Source organism: Hirundo rustica, chromosome 16 (genome assembly GCF_015227805.2).
Source record: "Hirundo rustica isolate bHirRus1 chromosome 16, bHirRus1.pri.v3, whole genome shotgun sequence".
NCBI classification, from domain to species: domain Eukaryota; kingdom Metazoa; phylum Chordata; class Aves; order Passeriformes; family Hirundinidae; genus Hirundo; species Hirundo rustica.
The window spans coordinates 970,591-990,996 of record NC_053465.1 but is presented as its reverse complement, the minus strand read 5'-3'; the positions used below and the strand labels follow the sequence as shown (position 1 = coordinate 990,996).

Here is a 20,406-nt window from a genome sequence, read left to right as displayed (position 1 = left end):
GGGCGCAGAGCTGCTCCAGGGCAGGGACAGGGCACATGGACAACACTGCCAGGAACACACAGCCCCGCGCTGGCCAGGAGAGAAAAATTAACCCCATCTGCTGTCACACTCGAGAAAAAGGATACATTCTTCCTCAGTTTGATTTATCTGACAAAGTAATTGAGAAAAATACCCCCACTTTATTTCTATATCCATTTATTATTTTGGTCTGTAAAAATATAAGACTAATATACAACTACATCTAGCTTGATTTTTGTAAAATCAATCTTCATTCGGTGAGATACCAATGTACATTATACATTAAAGTTGTAAGAAAAATACTGATATTTGACATTTTAAACAAGTTCATTCATGTAAAAATCACATTGCAAGTAAAATTTAATTAGAAAATACATAATATTCACAAAAATACACATGTTAAAGACAGCTTGTGAGAACATAGTCCTAAATTTAATTCAGGTGTGGAAAAAAACCCATATGATTCACAGTTAGGCTTGACTTCTCCAGTACCATAGCAGAACTTTAAAGTAAATGCATCTTAATTCTATTAAGAATTTGTTCTTCCTATTAAGGTGCACTTAGATCTCTCGGTCACCAGGGAGGAATCATTTATGCTCCTCTGTGCATGTATACAACACATAACACTAGTCAAAGGAATTTTGGTTTTTCATTCCATTCTCAAATTATTCGGGTATTTCATAAATTAATTTATAAAATCTGGATTGAAAATACAATTTACACACACAAGATACTTAATACACAGATTACATCAATAGCAGCGTAATATTGTCAATCATGCGCAGCATCCTCACTATCACTTCTGGATTTTTTTTTCTCCTTTTTTTTAGCTATAGATAAAATCTATATAAAACAGTCAAGCCTTTAAGTATCGTCTTCCAGGGAGAAAACAGTATAGATGTTAAAAATTTAGGAGGTAGTGAATGAAAGGCTAACAATATCAGCATATTTTAAAAAACCTTATACTGAACCCCAGTATCATTTATATATAAAATTAAATTTCGCCACTCATAATCAACCATTGATCATCCTGAAGTAGCAATTTAAAAATCTTTTGTAATTAACAGTGTACATATTAGTAAGATATGGAAGAACTTCAGAAACTTTACGGTAACTGCAGCATTAAGCAATTACATGCTGTGCAGTCTGTCGTTGTAAATGTAAATACACATTTTTTAGATTTATTCTTTAAAATTCTTACCAAGTCCCAAATGCTTAGTTTTACTACATGCCACCAAATTTCTGTGAAACAGAACACAATCTATATCAAAAAGAACATTATCTCACGTTTAGATAACTCAGTTTGCAGGAAAGGTCCTAAGAGATGAAGTCTCATGCAGTTTAGAGTAGGACCCCAGTTAAATTTCTACAAGTCCTTAATACTGGCATAAATATTATCCAAACTACCCCGGCCCGTGCCTGGCAGCAGAGCAGCCTCGGGGCTGGAACTGCCCAGGTTCCTGCCAGACCCAGCCCTCCCAGGCAAGTCCATCCCCACGGACCACACCAGCCCCAGAGTGGATTTGCACGGAATGAAAACGTTACACCTGCATTAAGTGCACTACCAGCTCATTCTCTGTACCTGTGGACCTCTCTTCTCTTCCCATCCAAGTGCCTTTATTCCTTTGATTATTCACAATACATTCAAGTAAACCAAAGGCACAGAAGTGCAAACTAGCAGAATAATGAGTCTCACCCTCCACTGGTGATTTCATACAGGAAGGAAAGTCTTTTGACAAAGGAAAATAAAAAAAGATATTTTCAAAGTAAACAATCTTCCATAAAGAAAGGAAGCGTAGAGCAGCGCTGAGAGAAACATGTACAGGTAAAGTCTCCATGTTGCAGAATGAACATTTCTTTTTCTCATTCACACTAAGTGGATGTAGTTACTTCACTCTTAATAATTATTAGTAAAACAAGTGAAACACTTGAAAGATCTTGCTCTTGTAAAAGATTCCAGAGCTCTCCACACACACACACTAAGAAACCATAAATAAGTGTGACAAAAGAGCCCCTCACCTGTATTTGCAGAGTATCACTGCCTGCTGTGCCTATTCTCCATAAATCCTAAGGGGGATGAATGCCTCTCCCGGCATCTTGGACTCCAGTGGCATAGGAGGTTTGAGAAAACTACTGCTCATCACATACTAATTTCAAATGTGCACTTTGTAACATCAAACAGCAGGGATTTGTTTCTGCAGCAGTGCTTGCATCGTCACAAAAACCTGAAACAAACACAGGTTTAGCCTGACAGTCTGTGACAACTTTTACAGATGCTCTATCATTAAACTTACAGTTGGTCTCTCGTTAGTAAAGTTATCAGAGGTAGATTTTCCTCAAATAGACTGAGGAGAAAAAAAGAAAGGGGTCAGTCTCCCTTCCCACTCATCACATCTTCCCAGAGGGTGGAACATGCTCCCAGGCACCTGAGTGCTGCTCTGGGGAGCACAGGACCACAGGACAGAACTGGTAGCACCCTACTGCTCCTGACAGGCTGCCCGAGGCCATGGGATCCCTGGGGAGATCCTTCTCCCCAGCCCTGGCAGTCCCCAGCTCATCTTCCAGCCACAGCTTCTGCTCCCAGAGGAGAGTCAGGTTGGGAACCAAGGGCCAAAGGGGTAAAGCAGGAGATACAAAAAGGGGAAGGACAAAAACAATGCTAGAAGCCTCCCCTGCAGCTGTCCCAGCGAGCGCAGTGGTTACACACACACACACACCTGCTCTTGCAGCATCAGAACTTGTCAGAGTTTTCACACAGAGCAACACTGTAATATCCACAACACCCAGCCAGGGGCACACAGCCATCTGCATTTACACAGCACTTCCCAACAATGAATAAGTTAATATCACATGGCTCAAACAAGGTGTAGTAAAGCCTGATTCTGATTTAAAACTGTTTTTAACCCAAGGGTTTAATTTAGACTGTTCTAACTTGTTCAGGTTTGAAGAAAGTCACTTTTATATCCAGACCATTCCAAAAAACCTCTTCTAGTAGAAATCTTTACAGTTTCTACTAGGACTGCAATTTTAACAGAAATAATGCTATGCTATTTCCATAGCATTAAGTTTACGTTTGACTTGTTTGTAATTTACTGGGATTAGTAACTAAGCCCAATGACATTCTTAAATATTGCAAACTAGAATGAGAAGAGGTCTTTGATGCATTAGTGTTAAGACTTTCACATTTGAATTTCAAAATCAGAGTCATTAAAACCAGTAACAGTGCCTGACTAACGAGCCTGTGGTTGCACATTCACTCACAAAGGAACAGTGACCTCCAAAGCCCCACTGCAGGTGCTGCCCACAGAGCCCTGCTGTTGTCCCTGTGTCAGCCAGGACCAGAGCAGCCAGCCCACCTCTGGCTTCCTCCCAGTTTCCTCTTGCCCAGAGCCTACACACAGCTCTGCCAGCGGAGCAGCAGCCAGCACGGGAGTGAGGGAGCTGGAGCAGCTTCACCACACATAAGCAGCACTTCAGAGGAACATGAAACCACGGTCCATGAGACAGCCAGCCTCGCACGTACGGAAGTTTACTTCTATAGAACCAGTAGTATATGGCATTAAAAAAATAATAAAAATCAAGTACCTTTAAAAGAAAGCTCACAGCCATCTCTTAGCTATCCTTCATTTGTAATTTCAGCTCATTTGATTTCAGCTATTTATCAATTATCATCCAGCTTTGTGAATTATTTACATTGAAGTGCAGAATTAATGAAGTTAGTCAACGTATGTAATTTTGAATTTCTTGTATATATTTGTCTGCCTCCTTTTAACCTAACTGCAGTGCTTGGTAGATGGAGAGGTATAAAATGTGTTACATATTAAGCCCAATTAAAACATGTATGGCATCCTTACTTATACAAAGTACACCAACATCATCTCATAGAGTTATTATTGTTCCATCTTCTTCCAAGGACTTAGGCCCTGGCTCTGGTGCTTCATATTCCATGCTAATGCTGCCTGCTGAGTGATTCAAGTTCATCTCACTGGAAGGAAGGAATCCATTTTGTGTGGACTCGTGGAGGAGTTCGATTTGTGATAAGGATTCTATGCTTTCGCTGGTAGGCGCAGCTTTTGGGATCTGCTGCGGCTCGCCACTGTCTTCAATGATAATGTCCTCTTCGTCGCTCTCCTCTTCTCCTTGCAGCAGACTGCCCAGAATGTTTGGAGTGCTGCTGGGAAGGCTGGACTCTGTGGACTGGCCGGAGCTGCCCGAAGTCCGACTGTTCCTCACGACGTTGTTCCTCTGGTTGGCGGGTCTGACCGTGATGATCAGGTTGCGGCTGTTGGCAATCATCATGTCCGTAACTTGATCGAGGCTTTTTCCTGACACCTCTATCCCGTTCACCTCCAGCACCTCGTCATTGACGGCCAGCAGGCCCGTGCTCTGCGCCAGCCCCCCGGGGACCAGCCTGGATATGAAAATGCCCGGCACCTTCTCCAGGCCGTGCGGGGTGACCCTGACGCTGGAGCCGTCGCGGATGTAGAAGCCCAGCGGTTTGTCGGTGCCGTACTTGTAGAGCCGCACCCTGCGGTGGGTCTCGGGCAGGATATCCACGTCTATGATGGACGACACAGGCCTGAAGTCCTGGGGCATGCTGATGACAATGTGGGGCTTCTTCTTGTGGTTATCCGGACGTAGCACGTTGGACAAGACGTTCTTCTTCCTCGTCATGGTATCCGTCCCGAAGGCACTGTAGTCTGCATCTTCTGCAAGACAGAGCACACGGGGGTTAGAGGCCGCAGACACAGCCAGGCCACACTGCTGCAGGGCTTAGCTCAGCACAGAAAACAGCTCATCTAGAAGGTGCCAGCCTCGCTATCATAGAAACCTTTCTCTCTACTCATGAAACAAAAGCTTTAATGTTACGAGATTCAAAGTTTGGAATACTTTTGGTTTTCCTTCTACCAAAGGGAAGAGTGCGCACAAAAGGAACTAAAAGCAAGTTAGCAGCAGCAGACAAAAAGAGCTACAGCTGCCTGAGAAAGAGTAGAATGGAAAGAGTGAGTACATTCCTAGAAACATTTTAATTTTATTCAGAGTAATTCCACTTGCTAGTTTTCTCTCCTCAGGTTTCAGATCATTGGAAAAGAAAGAATGAAAAAGGGAAAGCAGCCAGTGTGCCTATTATTGCCTGGTTACTGGGAGCCAGCCAAGTGACCTGGATTCAAACTCCAGAAAGCTTATTCCATTCTGCACTCCTCCCTGCCCCCACGCCATGTAGGTAAAATGGCTGTGGAGCAGAAACAAAGAGACCTCGCACACAAATACCTCAAGCAAAACTGTTCATGCAAGCAATGCTGTAACTGCCACAACTTGATACAGGACCAGGCAAATGGCTTAGAGCTTAAAAAAAAAAAACAAAAGAAAACATATCAGTCCTACAACTGCTTGTAAGGGACGAGAAAACATGTTCTGTGGAAGCAATACTGATTTCTGAAATGCTTATTTACCAAAGGTTCCATTTTTCTTTTTAATATGCAATAACTCACCAAAAGGAATGAGCCTAAATACACTCAGATTTGAGCTTCCCCAGATTTGCACTCATACTTACTGCACACATCTTTGTTCCACAGGAGAAATCCCCCAATAATCATGCAGAACTGGACTGCACTAACCCTAGGACCCAGAGAAGTTGGGATTTCTTTGTATTATCCCATTCAGATGCCATTGGTAGAGCCAAGCAAGTGGAAGAATGGCTATACATTTCAAACTGTGGACTGGGCTGACTGTGGCAATGCTGCCCTGGTGGCATTTCAGGACAGCTGCCAGCTGCTGAGGAAATCAATGAGTGCACTTGTTTCTGAGGCTGAGATGTACAGACATGAACCAGTAGATTTGGACTCCTCAGATGCTTTAAGCAAAATAGAGCAGAGAAAGTATCCCTGGAGCAACAGGCTAACACTGCTGCAGCATGTAACAGCAACTCCTCCCTTCCCAGCCTTTAGGGCTGCTGAAAACAAGAACACTCCTTTGGCTGCTCTAGGAAGGCAGCAGCCTTGGACCTGGTACACTAAAAGATAAAGGACAAGAGGAAAAGAAACAAATTTAAATTAGCTCACAAAAAAAACCTCAAAGGGAATTATTGTCAGCTCCTGGCTTGTGGGTACACAATAGTTCATCAACACGCTTTAGGAAAACGTGTCCTGATGATGGCCTCATTTACATTTCTTTTTTATTTCCTTTGTTTAAAAGAAATAATTACACCATAAGGAAGGCAAAGCTCTTGCTCAGCTGTTTGCTAAACACAGTGCATCTTTTGCACTGATGTTTACAGCTAAAGTTGTTCAACAATTTCATTCACACTATCAGGAGTTATTTCTGAAGAGAGCTGATTGACACAGCCCTACTGTAGCCTGAAGCTACTTCTGTAGCAATATCAGTTACTTTGTAATTTAAGGTTTAATTAATGCAACATTAGATCTTAACATCAAGCACAAAGGTTTTAGAAATAGCCTAAAATCTGATCTTCACATGCCTAAGAGTGTTATGTCAGTTGTGTTGAAGAGCTGGTGCATTAAAAAACAATTCAACCTCCCCAGCCAAAGCCTTTTAACAGGTGAACTGTGTCTGAAGTAAAACACTCACAACAACACAAACTCAGCCTTTTCTCTGCAGAAGGCCTTTGGGATGTCTGGCTAAGAGCAGCTGGTTAAAGCCCTGTACTCCTCTGCTGACAACTGACACGCTGACTTCTCAGACAACACGGAGCAATTCTTCTCATGTTTGCTAAAAATGCATGATCAAAGAAAAAGAGAGATAGAAGTTTTGCCCTTATCTCTCCTGACAACCCATCCAACCAGTTTCCAGCTAGACATCTGGGGTTTCATTGAAAGGAATTTTGCAATTCAATGAGGTGCAGTAACTTCTCTTTATTTAGAACTACAATTGTTTACAAAACAACCTGGAAAGGACAGTCGTGAAATCAGATCCTAGACAGGTCTTGCTTTAAATACAAGGTAACACTTGCACTCATTGCTGCTAAAGTGCAAGCTGCTGATGACAGCTCCAGGACACAGGTCCCAACAGACTGGTGCCAGTCAAGCACTCAGTTCCTGCTGCTATTTTAGTGCAACAGAAAACTCATTTTTTTCTGTTTAGAAAAAAAACATGAGAAAACAGGATAGGCAAAGCTTGGTCAGGACTGATTTTCTCACTGGTAACTTCTGCCCAAAACAAATTTTTCCAGTTAGCAGAGAAACATGAAAATCGAGTTCCAACAGGACTGGCTTTGAAAGAAATATTATGTAAATGTCTGTATGTGAAATAACAGATTCAAAAGGATTTTTTCAACAAAAACTAAGAGCAGAAAAACATCTCTTGGAAAAGAGAGCAATTTTAAAAGTCTCTTTCAGAAAACAAATATAAAATCAGAAATCTTAAATTTAGCTAGTCTTCTTCTTTTTAGTAACTTTCTTAAGTTACAGAACACATGGCTGAAATAAAAGCATCCCAAAATTGCAAGCCAGATGTAAAAACATTTAAGAAATTCAGACACACCAGAGGGAAAGGTTTTTTTCATTATAACTGCTCTAAATAGTTTAATAATTCAGAACTAGCATGAACCATAAGGTAGACAGTTAAGGTTAGAGAACTTGTGAGGAAAAATTAGTGAAAGGTTGATAAACTCACCTCCCCAAATCCAAGCAGAACAGCACGCTCTGGGTAACCTCTCTTCCACTGCTAAACAAGTTTTCTAAAGCAATACCCTCAAGTACAAAGGCATCTTTGTTCTGGCACCTCACTAATCACTTTAAAGCCCCAGTGAAAAATATTTTGGCCTAAAGCCAGAGGACAAGGTGTTAACTACAGATAGTGTGAAGGAGATCGTCCACACGGTGCAGGAAGGATTTCTCCCCCCAGCAGTTTCAAGCTCAAGGTGGCACCAATCTGTACAGACTTATTACATGAAATTGAAAACAAAAGCCCACAAATGCCAAATCTGGTTCCAATTTAATACTATTGAAGACAGATTTTTGAAATATTTTCCTGACTCATTTACAAATCAACGTAGAGTTACTCCTTGAGAATTAAATCTTCGAAGCCCCCAAGTAGTAAGTATATGTGAACAGAGATACAATTTAGCATTTTTTTACATACGACCCAACAAATCTCCTCTTATTTAGTCAGAAAGTATAACAAAATATGGTTTTAGGAAACCAACCTGTATTTTCAGAAAGAGGCCTCAGAATAGCTAGGCTAGTCCCCAAAGAGCTGTTCAAAAAGCCAACTGCTCTTACTTCTCATCAAAATAAAGCTTCTCAGTGACAAAGTCTCTCTCAAGAGGCACAAGTGGATTAACCAAAGAATCCACTTCTCACTAAGTACAGCCACATACATGCAGAACTTGCAGGAGCTGGATATTGTAATTTAGAATCCTGCGAGGGACTGTTAAGGATATTATAATGAAATGTATCTTCTGTTATCTCTATTCTTCTCCTATTTACAATGCAAAGTTCCCCACATCAAGCTGCCCTTCAGCCTGTGCAGACTGTTCCCCTCCATTTTCTCTTCAGAAGAGTTTTTCTCACAGACAGAGTGACTCCCATACATCTGGATTTAATCACAATACATCAGTTTAACCTTTAAATACCAGATGTCAACAGTACCTGTTAATCTGTTAAACTGCAGAATGAAATTCCAGCGAGGAATGTTTTCTGCAAGCTGACAGCCAATCCTGACTTGTGCACCATCAAGGTCCAGTTTAGATTTAGCACTGGAGCAGTTTATAAAGTATTTTAAAGGAATTTTGTGAAATACAGTTAGAGGAGTCTAAGGGGAATAATGTGATTTCATTACAGGATCTCTGGTTTTCTACCACATCAACCAAGCCACATAAATGTTCAGGACAAACAGAGCTGTCAGAAATGAGGAGTCAAAATCAAACAGAGAGGAGTTCTTACTCTGGCATGACATTTCCCAAATTCTGGAGTCCCATTATCACAACCATCGCTTATTAATAAAAGCAAAACCATCCTGCAGCTCCCATTTCGACCGCTCAAGGTGTTCCTTGGATGCAATGTACTAAGAAGTTAATACTATTTACATTAGACTTCACTGCAGTCTGCTCATACCCCAAGCTAGCTTTGCACAAATGACATGTAGTTTCCAAATAGTTAAGTCAGTATGATAAAAAATTCATATATTATAAGGCATCAAAACACTTTCCCTCTTCCCCACAGTGACTTTTTGTCAAAGATTCTTAATTCCCAACTACTGCTGCTGGAAATATAAAAGAAGTCAAAGTTCCATTACAAAACCCACAAAATTTTTTCAGCTGATATAAGAGAATGCATGAAAGCCACAAGGAGCCTTGCAGGTGGAAAAGTAACTTGTGTCACTTACTATAGTTCCAAAGCAGCCCCATCAATAGCAGGTGTTTGCTCAGGCTTTTCTTTTCCATTCCAGAGGCAGAGCCAGTGAAGCTGCTGCAATCTATGGATTAAGCACACTTAAACAAACCACCCTGCACAAAATATGAACCATCCCGAACTCCACCAAGCCAGCCTTGGTTACAGGCAAATCATCACAAATAAAATACAGAACAAAGTTATTTCTGTATTTTCCAAACAAACATCTACTCTATATGGCAAAGATGCCAGTGAAGGCAAAGCCTCAATTTCATCAAGAGATGTGACCAGTGTGATCACAACTAATTCCCAACAAGGTGCAGTGGGGACTGTGCTGCCAGCCTGGGTTCTTTGTTCCCTGAAGCTCCATGGGCAGAGGGCTCTTGTGTCCAAGGAAAGGCACTGACACCTGGTACTTTCTACACAGCTTTTCCTGCTCATTAGCTCAAGCTCTGACAAACGAAAATGGATTCATCTTCTGCTTTTGGGCATTGTATCAACTCCTAGCACCAGGGTAGCAACAAATAATCCACCTGGATCAAATCAAGGTAAACAATGTTAGGAAACTAAGAAAGCATTATGAATGTAACACTAGGAACAGGCAACATTAGACTTGTCACACTAGGAACAATCTAAAAACATATGGTGTTAATATAAACTCAATAATCCCAGTCTGACAAAGTGGCTTATCCCTTCCTGTCATATGGCTACTGTAGGGGATTAGATGGACTCCCAGGCCTTGTCTCCCTCCAGGTTCTGCTCATGCAAATGGCTCATGCCTTTGGCATTTCAGCACTGAGAACACAGGCCTCACCAGTCTATACGAGCACCACAAACAAAACATTTTGCCAGCACTCAGCAGCTGCCGAGCAGCCACACTGGTTAAGGATACTGGGTTTGTGTCAGGCTCTTGTGGAGCTGTTCACTTTTTGGAGTTGGAGTTGATAAATGGTTCTGATGCCCAAGCATTTTATAAGGAAAAAATGCCTGCAACAACCAGGAACAACACCACAAGAACAAATACAAACTTGTAATTGGATTTTTTCCCTTCATGAACAAAAGCAGAGAGTAGGAACAACCAACCAGAGCAGACACACTTTAAAGTCAAACCAACAAAGCAAGCAGCCCTCTCTCCTGAGGTTTCCTAACTGATAGAAGCTTGTCAACTGAAAACTTCAAAATGTTTTTTTAGAAAAGTGTGGTAAGAGTACCATATTACAAAGTTAGTCTTGAATTTATACTTTAATATTACATTCAATACTTCATGTAATAATATTTTAAATATTACTTTCCATCCTTTAATGGTCTCTCTTCTTGTCTGATCAAGATTGGAATTTTAAGTGAAAAGCATCCAACACACAGAGCAGAAAACCTGAGGTCAAAAGTTTATTTTCATTTGCTTACATAAAACCAGAAAGAAGCATTTGCTAGAGATTTAACTTGACTTTAAATCAACTAAATACAAGCAAAAAATTACAAAGTATAAATAGGTTGCCTGAGGAAGCCCTTGCAAGAGAGACAAGTTGTGAATACCTTTCATGACCCATAATTATTATGGAATTTGACATGATGAAATAGGACTGAAGGGTTTTTTCCTCCATACATCACACTGCAACTGGATAAACAGATGATTCACATTCTTCAAGTGCTCTTACCTTTTCTCTGAATGAAAATCCTGAGTAGAGGGTTGGCTGTAGAAACTGCTTTGTGATAATTGTCATCATTATTGATAGGCAGCAGGTCTCCGTGAATGTCCGTGTATCCCACCAGAACATCAACGTTTGGGATCTTGTGCACGTGCTGCAGTAATCCATAGAACTCCTCAAACTTTCCAGGTTTGGATCTCTCCAGAGAAAATCGTCGAAATTCTGCCCCAAACTACAACAAAAGATTTCAGACATCATCAATATGGAAGCAACAGAATTATTTTATGTTAAACCAGAAATGGTATGGAACTAAAAGCGCACTAAAAACTACAACAAACAATTGTGACGTGGTATCAAACAGTTGGGGTTTTCCTCAAAGTTATAACTAGTTTTTTACCTGGTAGAAGGTGTACCTTTGAGCATGCCAAGGCTGTTTCCTTGTTCCATTTAACGGGAGCTCAGCAGCACTAAGGTGACAAACCGGTGCAGGGATTCCTGCAGATCATCCAGGCTGGGCCAGGAACAGAACAGAGGCAGCACTGCTGTGGTGGCTCAAGCCAGGACTGTGATTAACATCCTGTGGTATGTGCCCACCTGGAATTTGTTTCCAAGCACTACCAGTGCCCTTGAGAACAGTATGCAGAGATTGTTACACAACTCTGGTTCACCCACGCAAGGCTGAGCAGCCTTCACACCCCCAGCTGTCTGGGCAGGAAGTGAAAATGCCACTTGGATGTGAAGACCACAGAGAAATGTTTCTGCTTTTCAGTACAACCCACGTGCAGCCCAGCTCTGGGGAGCTGATCTCAGGTCCACCCTGCTCCTGCCTAAAGAGAGATAACAGAGGCAACCAGCCACTACCTCTAAGAGCATTCACAAGATTCCTTGCAGGAGCAAGGCTCAAATCTTGACTGCAACAGTCTTTTAAATCAGGGTTCTAGCCAGGGTATGGATTTTCCAAATCTGGCAAGGTTCAGAAAATATAAAAATCAGTCACTGACACTACTTTCAGCGGTAGGACTTGCTTGTAGCCAACATAATCATTCAACAAAAACCCAGCTCACAGATCCACTCAAGCTCAGTCTCCTAAATCATCTCTAAAGCAAACACTTAATAAAACATGTTGCTTATTAAGGCAATGATACAGTGGGGGCAGGCAGGAGACTCCAGTGAGTGCCAAGAAGAGGATGAGCATTTGATGTAGACTAGACAAACTGTGATTTTTACCACATATAGCTTGTGAAATGTGGTGTTCTGCCTAACAAGGGCAGGACCCAAAGCAAACAGAATATTGGATAAAAATTACTCCAAATCCTCCATATCAGGAACATACACAACATACCAGAGATGTCAAGAGGAATTCAGAGATAGCAGCAGCCAGGTTACAAAAACCAGAACAGATTGTGTATGAGTTAAAAGGATAATAAGCTAATAATTCAAACTCAGTTGGCTGCTTTTTTTGTGTGTGTGAATTATATTGCAGACCTACAGTGAAAATAAAGACTTTAATTTCTTTAGCAAGTTTAGTTTTAAGCAGAGCAGAAGGACACGTGGAACAAGAGGCTCTGAGTGCGAGTTTGAGCCTCAGTATCACATACTTTGTTGCATGTTACACACAGGAGATGTGGAGGTGCACTTTATCTCACACCTGATTACAATCTTTTGGACAATAAAAGCCATGGAGCCCTCACATACAAACAAAGGACTGAAAATCAGGAGACAAGGACCCCGTTGTTAGCACTTTAACACCACACGGGCTACACCTTCAACACCCCACCTTCCTCCAAAAGCTTCAAATAAAGGAATTATCTGGGAACATTCCTGCTCTAAAAAACTGCAATTACCGTAAGATGAACTAATAAGGCAGAAGGGATGATTCATAGCTGCTTACAAACAAAAGCCCAGCCCACAGGAGGAATTCCCATCACGTCAGAGGCAGCACAGTTTAATCATGACATCAGTGCAGGACTTCATCCTGCCTCAGATCCTTCCCCACAAGAACTGTCCCTGCATGGCAGCAACCGAAATTGTTTGGCTTTCAAGGATTACACAGTCTAAAAAGCCAACAACCTCACCCTCAGGTTGAAATAAATGTTGAATATTACCACAGCAAGCAAAGGGCCAGATTTTCAAAAATGTGATTTTTACTTTTTCCATGTTATTTTATACATATTTGGTGCGAATACCAAGAGACTCATAACCCAGGCGTATTTCCTAACACAGTTCACTCAGTACTATTAGAAAGCAGGTAAAAGTCCAACTGTGCAATTCCATTATCTGAATCTCTGAAATGTTCTATCAGAGGCTGCACTGCTTCCCATGAAACAGGCCTGCACTTGATGTTCTAGAGGAGATGAGACACTGGAAGAGTAACTTAAGCACGGAGGGCTCCTTGCCACATGAGCTCTTTACAAGCCCATGCTGTTCCCCCGTAACTCCCCAGGGAGAAGGCAGGGGAGCCACGGCAGCACACCCGGGACACTCACTTCACACTCATTTATGGGTCACGTTTAAAAGTCCTCTAAAACACAGCACAGAGCTGCTCCATGCAAGTCTCTGTTCCTGACAGAACGTAAGCAGCAGTCACCTTCTCTGGCTTACCAGCTATTAAGATTTTACTCAGAAAAAAAAAATATTATTCCAAGTCATGAGAAAGGGGGAAAACCTGAATTTTAATATATAGAGAACTAGAGGCTTGTTTTGGGTTTCCATATCATCACTAGGAACTCTAGTCTGGGGTATAAAGTTTTATGTTCCATGACAAGAAAATGGGCTGACTGGAATTCAAGTACTACGGGGAATCGCCAGGGCAAGCTCAGAGCAGTTACCCAAACTGAATAAACTAAACTAACAAAAGGATTGTGCTCATGTAACTGCAACCACAGTTGGGCTGTGCTGGCCCAGCTTTGTCAGCTGAGGCACAGTTATTGATTTGGAATATCTAAATAAAGGGCTGTACATCGCTGAGCAGCCTTCAAAGGCCAGGCCACTCTGCAGGAATGCCTCCCTCCACCTCCCACAAAGGCCTTTCTTCCTTCTCTTCAGAATTGCTCGTTTTCGTAGAAGGAAGATGACTCCTCGGCAATATTAAATTGAGGTGCTGTTAAATAATGCATTAGCAACAAGTAGTTCTAAGAATGCCTTGAATCCTGCTCTACAATATGCACTTGAGGGACAATCCCTATTCGTTAGGGCTACACTTCTCTGTACAAACACCAGGAACACATCACATGGCTGATTCCCTAGATACATTCTAAATCAAGGAAAACACACAACAGGGAAACAGTGAACCTAGAGTTTGGGGCTAAGGAAACGTGATTTGGGTTTGTAAGCACATCAAACTGATTATTTTCAACCTTATAAGAGCATAAATCAAAGACTTCACCATAACAATACTAACTTAACTGGTATTTGAAATAACAGCTACCAGATATTCCTGTGCTTACTGGTTTAGGCCACATGAAAAATGAACTCTTTAAAGAAATCATCCTCATTCAAGCTGTAGAGAGCAACCACACACTCTCCAGAAGTTCCAGCACCATGATGCGTTATCCTTCAAGTCCTGACTGCTTCACCTGCACTGCTGCTCTAACACTTCACTAGCAGGAAAGGAGGGGACACAACACAGGCTGCTCCCCACTTTAAAAAAAAACCCCAAGAGATCCACGTGAGCACCTGACACCGGTGATCATTGCGGGAACACACAGGTACACACTTCTGAAACACTGCCAGGGTAAAAGTCTCTTGGGGCCTCTAAGAGAAGGCAAATTCCACTTTCGCATAAGCTAGCCAGGGTTCACCTCTTCAACTACTCTAAGCCTACGATGTACCCCACAAAAAGCTACAGCAAGACATAATCATTAAGGAAAAAAAGGTAACTACAGAAACAGCCACTAACAAACGCACTCATTGTAATTCGGACAAAGAGCGGGTTTCGATGCTTGCAAATTATCACAGAACTGTTAAGGTTGGAAGGAACCTCTGGAGATCATGTAGTCCACCCCTCAAGTATGTCTCCAAACACCTCTTTCCGCCCAGCGATCTCACACTTTTCCCATAACACATATTTCCCTATACGTCTTTTAGTCTGTCCAGAAACTCAGGGGCCGACTCCACTTACCTGCTTTTTTGGGTTTTTTTAACCAATTCAAAACCACTTATATTTTCTGCCCGCAGACAGCGCGCCCAGCAAGCGGCCCCATCACCTCGGGCAGCCGCGGCCCGGGTGGGCAGAGGGGACAGGTGTGGAGGGAGCGCCGGGGCCCGCCCGAGCCCGCCTGCCTGCGGAGCGCTCAGGCCCCGGCGGGGCCGTGCCCCGGCTGCCCCGGGGGCAGGTGAGTCAGCAGCCATCCCCGTCCCCCGTCCCCGCAGCGACACCGCGGCCCGACGGCCCCGCAGGGCCGGCCCGCCGCTTCCCCCGCGCCCGCGGCCCTCAGGCGGCGGCAGCTCCCACCTTGCTCTTCACCTCCATGGTGCCCAGGCCGCGGCTGCCCGCGGCCCCGCGCTGAGCCCGGTTCATGCCGCGCGCGGTGGCTGCGTCCGCCGCTCTCGCCGCTCTCTCCGCCGGAGCGCTGCGGGACGGGCAGCGGCGCGGCCCAGCCAAGAGCCCCCGGGAGCCGCGGCCGCTCCGCCGCCTCCGCCTTCAGCGCGGCCGGGCCGGGGCGGGGCGGCGCGGCTCCGGCACCTGCCGGGGAGCGGGGCGGGGCGGCCGCCGCGCCTGCGCCGCCTCCGCGGGGCCGCGCACGGGCGGGGCGCGCACCTGCCGCCGCAGCGGCGCAAGATGGAGGCGGCGGGGCGGGAGCGGTGCGGGGCTCGGTGCGGGGCTGTCTGCTCCCGTTCCCGCAGCACGTGCGGGCTGTCCCTCCGCTGCCGTTCTCCCGCAACGCGCTCGGGGCCGGAGCGCGGCTCCGCTCCCGCTGCCTCCTCAGGCACCTTCCGCACCGGGGAGCCGCCAGCGCGCACCTCCGCATCCTCCCGCGGCCCTCAGGAGCCTGCGTGCCGAGCTCCCGCTCCTCCAGAGCCCCGAGGAGCCAACTCTAAGCCTAACCTAACCCTCCCACAGCCCCGGAGCCTCCGTGCCGCGCTCCCGCTTCTCCACAGTGCTGAGGGGCGATCGCTGACCCTACTCTAACCCTCCCACGGCCCCGGAGCCTCCGTGCCGCGCTCCCGCTCCTCCGCGGCCCTCAGGAGCCGCCATCCCGCAGCCCTGCGCCCTCCCAGCCCCGGGAGCCCCCGGCTCAGGCTGCCCTGAGGGCTCGGTCCCCTCACACATCGAGCTCGGACTGAACGATCTCCAGAGGAAGATCCCTCCCAGCCCCAGCGATTCTGGGGTGCCACGGGTGTAACACACAAAACGCGCCGGTGTTGATGTCTACGCATTAAATAAACAAGCCTTGGTCAGGTCAAAAGTTTAAAGTCTCTCTCTCAGGATGTGGCCCTGTGTCAGTCCTGAACGTGTAAAGGTGTTCATGGAACTTGTTTTCATTTTAGTTACGAACAAGATTGCAGGATCTGGTATATTAGACCTAACCTTCCTTATTGTATTAATTTTGAGACAGATCAATTATTTCCAATTAAAGGCCGGTTAAGCTACCCTGACAAAAGTACAAAATCCATAAGTGGAGAGACTATAAACTGTCTGAAAGAAAATCGCTTCTCACGTGTGTATGGACAAGAAGAAAGCATGTACATTAATCTCATTATGTCAACAGACCTTTGAATTACAGACCTCTCTGTAATCCACAAACCTGCTAGAAGTGAACCCGGTGTGAGTCTTCATCATGTAGATCTTGTGTGGATGGCTGGGATGGGAGCTCAAACAATGCCTTGCAACTGAGGAAAGCCATGGGTGTCTAGTCAGTTCTCAAGTCTCAGCTGTTAATCAGTAATTAAATAAAAAGCATCCAGTGCTGAATCACTTCTAAGCCGGTGCTGATTTTTGTACAGTTGATCTTCCTCGCATCACGCCAAAGGCAAAGGAATTGCAGCTCTCACTCGAGCCAAGACAAGCTGTAATTAGCACAGAGGATATTGTTAATAGTTAAGTATAGTTTGCTGCCAGACGGTGTCTAGGCTGATTCAAGTCTTCTCTTCCTTTACCCAGCATGTTCTGGTTTTACACTACAGAAGGATACATAGAGAAGTCAGCCTGTAAATTCAGATAGAATCTGTGATCCTGGTGCACTAGAAGGCAGATCACAGCTGTGTGAGCAAGACCGGGACAAAGCCTCTTATTCTGTCACTTTGTAATGATAACACTGAAAAGAGTTTGGACAGCTTTCCATATCTGTCTTCTACAGCTCTGTTTAATGAGAATTCTGTAGAATGGAGAAGAGTGCAAGAGACAAGGGAACAGTGATTTCTCTGGGGCTTTAGAGCTGTTGTGTTGGCTCTTTTCTCTTGGATAAAGGGAGGAAAAACCTCCTGAAGCTGATTTCTGCTTGGAGCCACTGTGCAGTTAATTTTATTGCTATAAATTTATGAGGTATCGCCTAAGATAATTTGTTTTCTCTTGTGCATTCCTGGCATGGCTGGAGTGCCAGGCTGTGGGTGTGGGAGCGAGCCTGAGGAGTCAGGGCAGATTCATTTCAAGTCACTGGAACCAACCTAATAAAATGTATTAATCACTGGCTGGCTTTCATCACAAGGAGCTGACGTATGAGGAAGGAATGTGATAAACAATTTGATCTCAGATAAAGGTGGGGAGAGAGGCAGGCTCTGTGCCTGTTGTAAGGCAAGCTTACAGAGCTATTTTAGTCACAAGTTCTGTACAACCTGTGATTCAGACCTGATCAAGCTATTCATGGCACGTTCAGTTTCTGTGAAGCTGAAAGACAGGTTGTGTTTCCTGATCTCTGAGCACCTGGGGAAGTTTTTCTGGGAGGATTTTTTTTTTCTCCCCCCCTTTGTTTGTTTTGATGTAGAAATTCCATCACTTAGGTCCACCGTGCAGTATAGTGAGATTCTGCCGTGATGTTGCTTTCCTATCCCAGATTTCCCTCATTTTAAGTGGAATGGTATTCCACACAGCCCTCCTGGGAGTTCACAGAGTTCTTCCAAGAATAAAGCATAGAAAATTTCTGTCAGCTTAGGCAGACTGTTATTGATGATCCACTTAATCTTTTATTGCATAGTTCAGGGCTTATGCTGATTTCATATTTAACATAAAGTAGTCTTTATTTACACTGTCAATGCCAGCTCAGAGGAGTGATTGTCAGATCGATGAGAGACTGGAGAGTTTTTTTGATGGGTAGAGAAAACTGAAAGGAAAAAGAGAAGCTTTCTTTTCAAAATGATAACAGGAAGGTCCTGCTTCTTTTTAAAAAATAAATTCTGTACTTACAGGCTTTCTTTTTGATACTTTCTGCAATTTTGATACATTAATCTTGTGTGCCAGTTACATTTCCCTGCAAAGAGGCGTTTTCAAAGCAGTGTATGCACTTGGGTACTCCTTTTTCAGAATATTAGGGACCGGCATGATCTCAGATTGCTTTTGCCCTCCCCTTGATAAGTGAGTGGTGCAGACAAACCAGTGCTGTCACGGAGGTATCTGATGCTCACAGATGCGATATTCACATTAAATGTAAATAATATTGTAGAGCACTACTTAAAGGTCCCCGTGAATCCAGGGAAATACATTCCATAGCTTTCTGCTGATGGTGCTGATCCTGAGGCAGAATGTGTGCGTTCACAAATGCTGCACAGAAACGCGTCAAGAGGGGAGCTCATGGCAGGGACCGCTCCCGCGTCTGACTGAGACGACGAATTCATTTCCCAAGCGATTCCTGCATCCTGTTGCAAAAACAATGATAGCTTTTATAAAATGGCAAACTATTGCTTGTTGAGATTGAATAATTGAATTATTATTGGATGTCACAGAGGCTCAGAGCAGGAGCTTGTGCGGCGCAGAGGGGCTGGGACACTCGGGAAGGGAATCCCCGGCGGCTGGCCGTTTCCATGGCGCGGGGGAGCCGCTGTCGCCGCTGTCGCCGCTGTCGCCGCTGTCGCCGCTGTCGCGATTGTCGCCGCGGTCCTGGCGGGTGCATCGGGAGCCGTGGCCGCCAGAGGGCGCTGTGCCCGCGCTGTCCCGGTCACCCCGGGCTGCTGTGACCGGAGCGGCGTCCCTTAATTACACCGTTAATTACACCATTAATTAACTACAACGGCGGCCTTGGCTGCACCAGACTGCCCAGGACACCGACTGCTCACATAGCCTTACCTGTATCTGCAATGGCTGTATCAAATTGCTCTTCCCGTGCTTTAAAATGTCATTCATAAAATCACAAATGGCTCGGGTTGGAAGGGACCTTGAAGCTCATCCCATTCCACCCCCTGCCATGGACAACTTCCACTATGTCAGGGTGCTCCAAGCCCCATCCTAGCTGGCCTTGGACACTTCCAGGGATGCAACCCTTCCAGGGATGCAGCACTTCCAGGGATGGGACAGCATTCCCAGGGATGGGGCAGTGTTCCCAGGGATGGGACAGCATTCCCAGGGATGGGGCAGTGTTCCCAGGGATGGGACAGCATTCCCAGGGATGGGACAGCATTCCCAGGGATGGGGCAGTGTTCCCAGGGATGGGACAGCATTCCCAGGGATGGGGCAGTGTTCCCAGGGATGGGACAGCATTCCCAGGGATGGGGCAGTGTTCCCAGGGATGGGGCAGTGTTCCCAGGGATGGGACAGCATTCCCAGGGATGGGGCAGTGTTCCCAGGGATGGGACAGCATTCCCAGGGATGGGGCAGTGTTCCCAGGGATGGGACAGCATTCCCAGGGATGGGACAGCACTCCCAGGGATGGGGCAGTGTTCCCAGGGATGGGACAGCATTCCCAGGGATGGGGCAGTGTTCCCAGGGATGGAACAGCATTCCCAGGGATGGAGCAGCACTTCCAGGGATGGGACAGCATTCCCAGGGATGGGACAGCATTCCCAGGGATGGGGCAGCATTCCCAGGGGTGGCACACACTTGTTTGGTTTCTTTGATTTGTCACAGACTTCTTGTTGTAATCATAAGATGAAGTTAACAACATTTTAGGAAAATATAAAACCATTATAAGGACCTTTTTAAAAAAATTATTTATTATGGGGGGGAAATATGAAACTTTTATTGTCATTAGAGGACCAGATTAATTTAGGTTTGTTTGTTTGTTTGTTTTGATGTTTTATGTGTCCATACACAAACAAGCCAACCCTCTGTGAGACCCCTATAACCAGACAGGTGTGTGCACATTAATGCAGCAGAACTGCCCCTGTTTATTAACCGGATAGGACTGCTGCAATGGTTGTAAGTAAAACTACAAAAGTACAAGCCAAGGAGACTTGAAAAGTAATTCAAATTTTCCATGCATGTCACATTTGGAAATACTGAATCCTGTGAGTTCAGCCACTGT

General features: G+C 44.7%; 1 protein-coding gene across 1 annotated transcript; it reads right to left on the bottom strand.

The window, feature by feature from the left end:
* Positions 1–320: 320 nt before the first annotated feature.
* Positions 321–15,577, bottom strand: PARD6B (par-6 family cell polarity regulator beta). Its single transcript, XM_040080355.2, has 3 exons — positions 15,468–15,577; positions 11,024–11,246; positions 321–4,727 (listed from the first exon to the last, which is right to left on the bottom strand). The coding sequence occupies exons 1-3, from the start codon at positions 15,531–15,533 to the stop codon at positions 3,898–3,900; spliced, it is 1,119 nt and encodes a 372-aa protein (XP_039936289.1). The 5' UTR covers positions 15,534–15,577; the 3' UTR covers positions 321–3,897.
* Positions 15,578–20,406: the final 4,829 nt, after the last annotated feature.